At 38.0% G+C, this 11,597-nt stretch overlaps 1 protein-coding gene across 2 annotated transcripts; it reads left to right on the top strand.

Moving 5' to 3' along the window:
* Nucleotides 1-4,780: 4,780 nt before the first annotated feature.
* On the top strand, nt 4,781-11,161 carry spry2 (sprouty RTK signaling antagonist 2). 2 transcript variants are annotated; one of them, XM_067403108.1, is made up of 2 exons: nt 4,781-5,722; nt 7,502-11,161. In XM_067403108.1, exon 2 carries the CDS (start codon nt 7,545-7,547, stop codon nt 8,484-8,486), a length of 942 nt encoding a protein of 313 aa, XP_067259209.1. In that variant the 5' UTR covers nt 4,781-5,722; nt 7,502-7,544; the 3' UTR covers nt 8,487-11,161. The 2 variants fall into 2 exon arrangements, with proteins under 2 accessions (XP_067259209.1, XP_067259208.1); XM_067403107.1 differs by having other exon boundaries at nt 4,782-5,722; nt 7,494-11,161.
* Nucleotides 11,162-11,597: the final 436 nt, after the last annotated feature.

Below are 11,597 nucleotides of genomic sequence, written 5' to 3'. Positions count from 1 at the left end.
CGCTGTTACAAAGGTGTCCAAAGTGCTTCACTGTATTGCTATGCAATATATATTACTGTAAATCTACAATCTATAAAACCTAAATGTTGCTACCATACTGTTTTTAAAATTACATTTCTGGCAAACACAGCTGCCATTTTCTTTTGCCAGACATTTCACAATTTGTTTGTTCTGTGTATGTGTTTTTTTTTTTTGTTGTTGTTGTTGTTTTTTTTTGTGTTGCTTGGGCATTCTGGGTGGTTACAAGGGATTTTTTATGTGGCTGCTAGGGTGTTTTGGGTGGTTGCTTACGTGTGCAATACTAATATACAAACCCCAAGTTCACACTGTGCTAAAACAACCTTATATCTACATCTGAAATGATGAAACATCATTTGAAACATTCCTAGCAAAGCTGATGAGGTTATTAAACCCATTTTGCAGTTCATTGTCTTTCCTAATTATCTTTCCAGATTTGGCATTCAGACTTCATTCAAAGAAGTGACCCTGCTATCAAAACAAAAACCAGAGTATCGCCAATGCTATTCACAAGCAAATTAAGGGCAAAGATTTCATTGCTTCAAATCTGGCATTCATCCTTGGAAGTGCGAGAACTGCTAAACGATGCCAGGCGAAGCCCATACAGCTCGCCCTAGGGCTCCAAGAGACTTTTTTTCTTTATACGAGGCCTAAACTTCCTATGAGATCTGTCCCGACCTAGCATAATGACTGTGCATAACCTGCTTTAATTGGGCTAACTGGCTCCAGAGTCAACTATTGTGGTTTTGAAATGGCCCCCCTCCACCGTCCCCTTGTTGCATTATCAAAGAATTTGGTGCACATTATAAAATGCCTAATTACAGGGCACTCTGTGTTTCCTTCCGATGCCTAGAGCTCACCAGGGGTCATTATTACTTGGCTCCATGTTCGCATGTGCATCCTTGCGCTCGTTTTCTTGCTTTTCCTTTAACACCCACTCTCGACCCTTGTGGTTCACTCCAACACACGAGCAAACGAATAATATATGGTTTCTCTTCCGTACAAACACATTATACAACATACACTCAGACATTCCCGTGATTATCTGTCAAATATTTTGGAGACGTTACCGAGTGTGACTAACATGTGTTTCTGAGCACAGACTGACACTCTGTGGTTTTTGGTTTTGTTTCAAGCAAGTCAGTGGAAATAACAGGGGTTGGTAAAATATATTTAAACAACTGCAATAAGGAGATTGGTTTAACATAGCTATCCAAAACATGATCATAAAATAAACCAGATTGTTTTACATTTTCTAAAGAAAGATGCCAGTGCAAAATTCGCCTTGAAGTCTTTATTGGAATTGATGAAATGGTATGCTGTGATGAAGTCTAAGACTTTCTGCATTATCTCAAAAAAACATTACAATAAATGACAGGTCATAATTGAAACTTCTCTATCTCTCTATTTTTGTCTCTTCCAACAAAATTGAAACCGCGCTAAAGCCTGAGGTGACAGTGGAGCTTATCTCACAGAGCAAGAGGAAAAAAGAAACACCAGGAAAGGAAAACGTCAAGCAACTTTATTAAGCCCACAAATTCATGTCACATTGAGCTTAGCTCAAAGCTAAACCGTCTGTATGCATTTTGTCCATTGCTTCCTCTTGATCTTTACAAACCTGTTTAAGCTTTTGTTCGAGGTGCTTTGGATGGAGGCGATTAGACAGTCTAAGAAAGAGAAAGACAGCTGTTCCTTGAAGAGGTAAACTTGGAAATAATACCAGAAGACTTGTAGGCACATGTATTATTTTTGCAAACTAGACGTCAGATAGCCCTTTTTATTACTTGTTCTATTATTTTATTTTATTTCATTTCATTTCATTTTATTATTTATTTTATTTTGGTTGTATTTTTAGCATCACTTCATATTGTGGCTGATTCTCACAAAGAAATTTCTGGGTTATTTTTTACTCCAATATCAGAAAAAAAAAAAAAGGAATAATCAAAAAAAAAAAATAAGCTTATTTCAGAATCATTGAGAAATGTTTTACTATTTAACAATATTTTCATGACAGTTAAGCAGATGTTCACCCAAAATTGTCATGACTGAGATGCAATAAAAATCTTTTTTTTTGTTTGTTTGTTTGTTTGTTTGGTTGGTTTTTTGTTTTTGTGTATTTTTTATTTTTTTTTTCAAAATCAGCATGAATTAAATTCATTACAACAAATTACAGATTGTACATTTCAACGTTTAACTTTACATTTGTTATACATTTGCTGTCAAATCGATTCATTGCAATCAATTTGAGACTCATGAAACGCCATAAAACTTTATAAACTTTTTTAAATGTGATTAATTGCGATTAATCGTTTTGACAGCACTAATTTGAATGACAAAATTAGTGCTGTCAAATCCATTAATCAGGAATAATCGCATATAACACAAAAGTTTGTAAACTTGTATGGAGTCTCATGAGTCTCAAATTGATTAATCGTGATTAATTGCATCTAACATAAAAGAGTGTGTGTGTGTATATATTATATATATATATATACACACACATTATATATTTACAAACTTTTATGTTAGATGTGATTCATCACGATTGATTTGACAGCACTAATTTAAATTATAAAATTAGTGCTGTCAAATCGATTAACTGCAATTCATCGCATCGAACATAAAGGTTTGTAAACATATATGTAACGAGTGTGTACAAACTTTCGTTTTGATGCGTTTAATCGCAATTAATCGTGATTAATCACTTTGAAAGCACAAATTTAAATATATATCATAATTATCTTTTGCATTACAGTAATGAGAATGATATATTTTCTAGTGTTATGGTAATGACAATTGAAGCAATGTGCTACGAAATCATTTCATATGACCCAGACATTTCTTGACAGTTTCCATGAGATTCACCCAACTATTCGTTATGTGTCTTATTCTAAAAGACTTTTCCCCTGGATCCTCGTCCAACCCCCTTCTCCCATTTCCTCATGGACCCCATTGACAATGTGTGACCAAGGGAATCTGGGCGTTCTTGGGCAATGGGAGTCCCCATGACCAGGCACAAAGCCCCCTGTCAGTTACCTTTTCACCTTTGGCTGGTGAAAAGGAGGCCCCAAACAATAGGGGCCGCTCGGCTGGAGATGGTGGAGTCTCATGGGTTTGGGAACTCGCTCACTCTCTGCTCGTTTCCTCTTTGACTCTCCATGTTCATTTGAGGCCACCTCAAGGTGCATTTGTTCACCCCCTCCTTCTGATAACACAGAAGCAGCCTTGCCTGTTATTGCTTTGCAGCCTTTTAAAAGAAAAGTTGCTAGAGAGACAGACAGACAATGTGTCAAGGGGGGTACTTGAAGAAGCCTACATTCTCCTGTGGGAGTACTTCCTATTAGCCCACAATGGTCCATACATTAGAAAGTGTCTTTGTATGGAAGCTATTTCCACGCTAAGTAAACTTGTTGTATTGGTGTCTTTCATCCACTATCACTACTAGATCAGATTTAACTGTGGATCAAACATGTTTTTTTCTCTTTCTCTATTGTGTATTAACTTTGTTAATCGTACTGTATTTTCCATTATAGTTAATAACTAAACCATATTTTATTCTATTTTCCAGCCTGACATAAATGCAATTTGGATATGATTTTCTATTTACTATATGTAAACTAAACTGGTGGTGCAGGCCAGCTGTTCTTTGTGTCTTATGCCACTAGAGAGCAGTAATAGACCCAATGATATTTTTTTCCATTGAGTTAAATTTATTATAAAATCTTGCTTTTATTATTGTTATTAATATTATTATTTAGTTATTTGGTTGGTTACACTTTATTTTGATATTCCCCTTTAGACATTCTGCTGATGTTTCACCTACTCTCATCAGAGTATTAGTAGATTGTTAGAGGTAGAATAAGTTTAAATATATTTGCAAAGTTACTTATAGTCAGCAGACTGTCTTTTGGGAAACCATCAAAATAAAGACTACCAGATATTAAGCAGACAGAATACTTTACTAATATGAGTTAATTGACACGTAGGTGCAATGTTACTTATAGTCAACAGAATGTCTACAGGGGACAATCAAAATAAAGTGTTACTATTTGGTTATTTAGATTTTAGTTTAAGGCATTATATATAAATAAGAATTAGGCTAAGCATGTGCACTCTTTAATGATCTTTAAAGGTAAGAAAATACAAGTCTAAAAACTTTAAAACTCGTGGTGACCAGTGAACAACTGCAGAAAGTTAGACTATATGTTAGACTATATAACACATTAAGTTTCATTAGGTTACCTACCTTTAAAAAGTCTTCAAAAAGAGAAGAAAGTGCTAAAGTTATAAACACAAGTGTGCATAGTAATATAATACTGGTTGAGCAACAGTAAATGTTTAGGCCGTGAAAGATGGAGACAGTGTTTACAGCTGTAGCGATATATGATTCGCGAATGAATCTTTTGAATGAATAGATTCATTTGAATGATTCTGTTGAACCGATTAGCACACTCTACTGTAAGGCAATATTTTGTTTAGGAGGAAAACTGTGGAATAGGAGCTAATGTTCACAATATCGAAAACAATTAATATTAACAATATTAATTAACATTAGTTGGAACAATATTGCTTAAAAGGCTACTGTTGTTAGGATTCAACAGTTTTCAATTTTTCAGTGACCACAAAAATTTGATTAAAAGTGTTTCAGAGTGCAAAAGTTTGAATGTAACAGACTTCTCAGTTTCCTTTAGGATTAGCATTAGCAAAACACAAGTATTGTTGTCGTTATCACTTTAATTTCTGTCGTTATTGATTTGTTTAAAACGTTTTAATACAGTTGACGTTTAGCTCACTGTCAACAGAATTTTGATTTCATGAAATTTACCTGACAGAAACTTTTTTTTAAAGTCAACCTCACTTAAAAAGTGCTAATTAAATAATTTGCATAAACAACAACAGTGGGCACAGTCTATATAAAATGTAGGGTAAACAGCTATTTTACTGTAAAAAAAAATAAATAAAATAAAAATAGCCTAATTCTTACAATGAGATGTAGGAAAACCTTTGAAGAATAACTCAAAGGAATTGGTGAGTCGGCTCTTTGAATTGTTTCATTGAACTAAAACGTTCGAGTGAACCGAGTCGCTCAAATGAATCGGACGTCCGTGTGCTAATGTTCTGACACACACACACACACACACAGGGAGTGAATGTTGAGTCCTGTAGAGCCAATGAGCTGGGACCGGATACGATATATCCTCTGGGACAACAGCTACTCTGTTCACCCCCTTCACTTCCACATGACGCCATTTACAGCATAAACCCGACCTCCTCTCCGGAAAGAAGAAAAAAACAAGAGCTGAAAAACTTGAAAGCAGCACAGTGTGTGCCATGCAGCCAAACATTCAACTTGGGAACCGCAACGCTTCTTCTTGAAAAAGTCTTCAGCGTTTCATTTTTATTTCTCTATAAACTCAGCTCATTTTGTTGGATTCTGGAACTTATTTACTTTTTGGCATAATTCGCGGTTTAACAACATAAGTTAAACTATACTACGGTCTACTTGGATTTAAATTCTGACCTTATTTTTTCGCGCGAGTTGCGCGAGAAAAATACGCGAATAAGAGGACGCGCGAGTGTTTGCTCTCATCTGGATTTTTGTGAATGAATCTTCCAATGAACTGAGGAATAACCAAAGAGAAATTCCTACTAGTAGGATATACTCTTCACAACACAAATAGGGGGTTGAGGTGGTGAGATCACGGTAAGTGACCAACTTTTTGCAGTGCATTTTGACACGAATTTAATTTAGTTTAATTTATTTGCGCGTGGTTTATATAGTCGCCCATTTATATTATAGTCCGTGACTTTTTCCAGTGCTCATGCTCCGCGCCATTCGTGCAGCTGTGCAAATAGTTGCCATACGGATCTGTTCCCTGCGTAGGCTACTTACTTTGACTTACTTTTCATTAAGTTAAAGTTGCGAATCGCTATTGAAAAACGTCACCTACAGCTGCAGGTTTATTATTTAATCACATAAGAAGACACACTAAACACAATAACTTTACACATTTACTTTGTCTCATTTTAATTGGCAAATAAACACTGATAAACGTAATTTATATGCTTAAAAAAATAATAATAAATAAGTAAATGAAGGTCCACTAAGTGTTTTAATAAAAACTTTGGCTGCTGTTTCAAAGAAAAAAGTTTCTCTACTCAATGCAAGGTCCAACCAAGTTAAGTATCGTTATAAAGTTAGTATGCATGCTGATAACCCAGATCAGAAGTTTAAATAGCATTGAGGAGATAAACAGATGTTTAACAGACATTTTGCTGATGGGGCCTCTCTGTGGAAAGGGAATTGTGCATTGATATGGTAATTTGGGGTAGTGTTATTTAGATTGAACTCAACTGGTGCTGAGGGTCCCGACTGAGATGTATGCTTTCATATATATACACTTTTTTTTTTGTACCTCAACATGTGGATATTTTATTTTTCTGTAAGTATTTGTGTCAAGAGCTCCGCCCCCCATTGACAGCGTCATAATGCATTTGTGAACGTCACGTTATTGCTCCTGTGCACATCAACTATTAGATATTAAAATTTTCGATTCGAATCAGTAACATTATGACATTGGGCCATTGCAAACTTTTATTCTTAACGGAACACTTTCCTCAAACATTATCCAAGTACAAAGCCAACATTGATATTTCCCCCCCTGTACATTAGGCTACTTGCCTTTTCAATCTCTTTAAACAATTGCATTTTGGTTCCTTGTAATCAAAAAGCAAAGTGAAGTTGGTGTGCTTTTATTGATTATTCCTATGTCAATTCAGGGAGATTGGGACACTTTCTGCCATTGAGATGAATTAGGAAAAGTGTCCCAATCAACCTGAATTCACCCCTGCTAGCTTTTACAAGAAGTTATAATGTGCTCTGCAAGGAATGAACAATGATAATGGTGTTTGCAATGTTAAAATCAACACAACTGCTAAACAAAATCAACACAAAAGAATAGTTATTTGTATAGCACAATACACATAGTGCCAAAGGCAATAACGGCAAGGAAAAACTTCCTGAGACTTTGTATGAATGTGCAGACAAGTTAAGAAAAAGGCTGTCATTTGTAGGGTATGTATAGGAAGGAACATGTCTCAATCTCTCCATCACTTGTTGAGGATAGTTGAGGAAGATGCTTGTGGACAAGACAAACTGGTAGATTTTACTCTGCAAAGAGATCCTTATTTATTTCTGATCAGGTGATATGCAGGTCCTGAGACATTGTAGAGCAAAAATGGTTTTGAGTCTACTAGATGTTCCTTATGAACTTGATAGCTGCAGGTGGTAAAGGCCTGTCCCATTGATGGCCAGCCTTCCAGGGCTGTAGAGGTGGGGTGTAGTTGGGAGATTTGCATGAAGGAGCCTGCCATCTGCCTTTTCTTTTTGCCTATTTGATATGATTTACATATGGTTAGTTTATGGGATTTTACTTCCCTGTACGCTCTCGTTTAACTGTCTGCCTTTCCCATAGGACTTCAGATGTGTTCAATGCCAGCCGGAGGGTTCCCACTTCAGAGTAAAGATGGAGACGAGAGCTCAAAATGGCGGCGGCAGCGGCTCCTCTGGCTTGCTGCGAGCTTTGCGTGACAGTGGCAGACCCCAAACTGGGGACTCAGAGCCTTGGGAAGGTCAGGTGCTCTCCCTGGACCAGATCAGGACCATCCGCAGCAGCAATGAGTACACGGAGGGCCCGACGGTGGCACCCCGGCCGCTGGTCTCTCAGCAGAAAGTGGACTCGCAACCTTCCAGCCTGAATTCCATCGCCTCCATTGAGCTCTCCGAGCATAGAAGCTCCCCGAGAGCCGAACGAGCTGGACAGCAGACTCCTCCACAAGTCCCTCAGTCGCCTAGGAGTGACGTGAGCAGATCCAACAGTGGCCCCAGCGATGGCTCGCACGGTACGGCTAGGGCGAGCACAGGTAGCACCTCATCGGAGCAAAGACTTTTGGGAAACACAGCCGGGATGGTCGATCGGGTGGTGAGAGTGCAGCCTAAACGCTCTGAGCCGAAGCAGGACGAACTGAAACCCTTTGCGCCGGCCGGAGGCCAGGCCGCCGACGGAAAGCACTCGAATCGCTGCGAGGACTGCGGCCGCTGCAAGTGCAAAGCCTGCACCTGCCCTCGGACCCTGCCCTCCTGTTGGATGTGCGGGCGCAGGTGCGTTTGCTCGGCGACAACCACGATGGACTATGTCACCTGTGTCTGCTGCGTCAAAGGTCTGTTCTACCACTGCTCCAGCGACGATGAGGATGTGTGCGCGGACAAGCCCTTCTCTTGCAGCCAGTCGCATTGCTGCATGCGGTGGTCGGCCATAAGCGTCCTGACACTTTTCTTGCCCTGCCTTCTTTGCTACCTCCCGGCGAAGGGCTGCGTGGCACTGTGCCAGGCGTGCTATGACTGCACCAGTCGGCCAGGATGCCGCTGCAAGAACAAAGGAGTTGATGAGGCTCGGTTCCTGGAGTAGCCCTGGGAAGATAACCTTATCTGGGACTATCTCCAGAGCAGTGGAACAATTTTCACAAATTGTTGTAGTTTTGGCACTGTAGACCATGAGGTGACATTGGATTGGCAAAAACTGGTTTGAAGTGGTTTGTTTGTTTGTGTTTTGCTTTTCTCTTATCCACTTTCTCTCTCTCTCTCTCTCTCTTTCACTCTTTAAGGGGGATAACGTTTGTCGCAACAACCTTCCCTGTTCTTTTCGTTCTAAACTGAAGTCCAGAATGTTAGCCTTATTGACATTCAGTAATATGACTGATAAAGGTGACAGACTCTCCTAACTAACTGTTTGTGAATAGTATCTGCAAAGTATGTAAATTAGCAAATGAGCTCTTTTTCTGAGAGATTTTATTTTTGTACATATAATATTTCAACTGTGAAACACATTGTGCCAAACCAGAGGCACCTTGACAGATCCATATATATGATGCATATATAAAACGTGTATAGTGTTGTACATTCGTTTCGAATGTACGTCAATCACTCTTTTGATATTTTGCCTTATAGAAGAGAAACCTTACATGAATTATCCCTACAGCTATACTTGTAAATTGTACAGTGACCCTAAGAAAAACTTTATTTTCTAATTTCAACACATTGTTTAGTGTAAAAATATTTATTTGAAGTTTTATTATTTTATAAAGTAATATTTATTTTGAGAGGCATCTTTATAGGCATCACCCCAACTTTGAGAAACAAAACCTCCTCTGTTGTTGCTGCAAAAAAAAGGGTGACAAGGGTGTCAAATCTGATGCATATGTTCACTATAAAATAGAAAATATATTAACGTTTTGAAATTAAACAATGCCTTTTCTGTGTTCTTTCTGGCCTGCTGTTGGCCTTGTTTTTAGCCTTTGTGCACAAAGACCCATTACAGGAAATCTACTGTGCTTTCAATTGCCTTTGTTTACCCTATGGATCTTCTGTCAGGGTCGCATTTCACTTTGCGTTTATGATGACAGCCGTGATGTTCGCAGAGCTTCGGTTTCGAGGTCATCTGAAAATAAGGCGATGAAAGCGATAGTGTACGTTGACAAATCAGCAAAATAGGTGCATTACTGAGAGATTCTATCGATGAGATCTTCCTGCACAAAAGAGATCAAGTGAAGCTTAATATAGCTCACTATAACTGCAACATTGAGTATTGAATGGTGTTGACTGTTATTTCATGAATGATCTTGCTGTAGCCATGACCATTTGGAGACATAATCTTGACTGGGAAAGTGCACAACTCTATTAGATTGTGTTGTTCTGGTGACCAGGAATCTCAACAGATCTTTAGTTATGTAATAGTCACACTGAATTAAGACAGCCGTGCATCGTTATAATTACCAATTAATTAACATCAGTACATGAAACTCCAAGTGTTGTTTTTTCTTACAAAACCACCCAAACAAACAGATCTCAGATTCCTTACAAAGAAGCCCTGATCTTGGCCCAGACCTTCAGGGGTAACTTCCAGCATCCCCTGCCAGCAGCGGATACTGGCTACATTTACTTCCATGGGAAACATCTGGCACTGGTTTAATCATTGAAGTATGCAAACCACTAGTTGACATCAGGAGGATCAGAGATTGTTTCTGTTGGCAAGCCGTAGTTTGCTACGCTCCCTCCAATCCTCGTTTGTGTTATGGAAACTGCCCTGTGGGAATATTAGGAGTAGATATGGCATACGCAAGATGCTTTATCAATTCTGCTTTTGAGGAAGTTTTTGCTCCCTTAATGCTCTGCAAGTTGCATTGCATGCAGTTGTGTAAGGTGTGGTCTTTAACCCATTTGTATTAAGAAATTCAGAAAGGGAATTTTGATTGCTGAAACATCAATGATAACTCAGTTTGCGTTTATTTGAATATGGCAAAAATCGCTTTAACTCAATTTGATTTTAAAGTATGGCTCTCAAGATTTGACATTCCAAATAAAGTGACATGAATTTGCACCAAAATTGGTCTACAACAACTAGGGTTGCAAAATTCTGGGAATGTCCAAAGTTGGAAACTTTCCATGAGAATTAATGGGAATATTTGGGAATTAATGTGAATAAACTTGGAAAATTGCAAAATTGCAGGTTACAGGGAACTTAAATGTAGTTCATCTTGCAGCATAATCTTGAAATTGAGTTGAATTTCTACTCTGCGCATTCCTCAATCACATGCATATAGCGCACTATTTACTGCACGGGTTATTGAGGATTAAGGGAAAAAATGCAGAAACCAGAGGCTCAAGAGAAAATGCTTGCATTTCACATTTTTAATGGGACTTTTTTGGGGGGTGGGGGATATGTATGGGGAATATGTTTTTTCAACATGCATTTTTTGTTGTTCAATGAATTAAAGGTTACTCAACTAAATCAAAAATGTCATTTTTAACATTTGTAATAGTGTGAATGCATATCTGCTTATGACCAAACAAAATGTTTTTTATTTATGTTTTTATATGATATTATATATAAATTACCCCAAATTTCCAATTAATTCATGTAAATTCTCATTAAGTTTCCAACTCTCATTAGGTTTCTGGAAAGTTTCCGGAAATTTACCAGAAATTTTCCACCCTATACACGATTATATGGTTAGTTGCATTATTAGTGCTGCAACCCATTTTTGGGGTATGAACCATCATTTGGAAACAACTCTTCTAAACTAAAGCAGCTTAACAGTGTCAAGGTTATGACATTGCTGCTAGAATTTATATATATATATATATATATATATATATATATATATATATATATATATATATATATATTTATATATATATATATATATATAGCAAATGTGTTTAAAATAATATATTGCGATCTTGCAATGCATTTATGTAGCAGCGTATTGTATAGTCACAATGTAAAAGGCTGTGCCTTTTTCCCATTTTCTTCCCTGTGACATGATATCCACTACTGGCATTCGCACTGTTGGTTCAGCGTGTTGGCGCATGTTTGTTATTTTGCAGAGGGTTTGAGTGACAGGCAGCCAGCTTTCACCCCCTCGCTAGGGATGAGCCCCCTTCCCCATTTACGCGGCAAAAGGTAGAGAAACAAAACCGTCCCAATCGCTCGAGTGCGTCGTTTTCCGGCTTGCCTCCC

The sequence above is a fragment of the Chanodichthys erythropterus genome, chromosome 12, assembly GCF_024489055.1.
Source record: "Chanodichthys erythropterus isolate Z2021 chromosome 12, ASM2448905v1, whole genome shotgun sequence".
Lineage (NCBI taxonomy): Eukaryota > Metazoa > Chordata > Actinopteri > Cypriniformes > Xenocyprididae > Chanodichthys > Chanodichthys erythropterus.
This window is presented reverse-complemented; position numbering and strand designations above follow the sequence as displayed.

What these genes read in the sequence shown, in the direction of transcription:
- spry2 (XM_067403108.1), top strand. Translation starts at nt 7,545, where the DNA reads ATGGAGACGAGAGCTCAAAATGGCGGCGGCAGCGGCTCCTCTGGCTTG.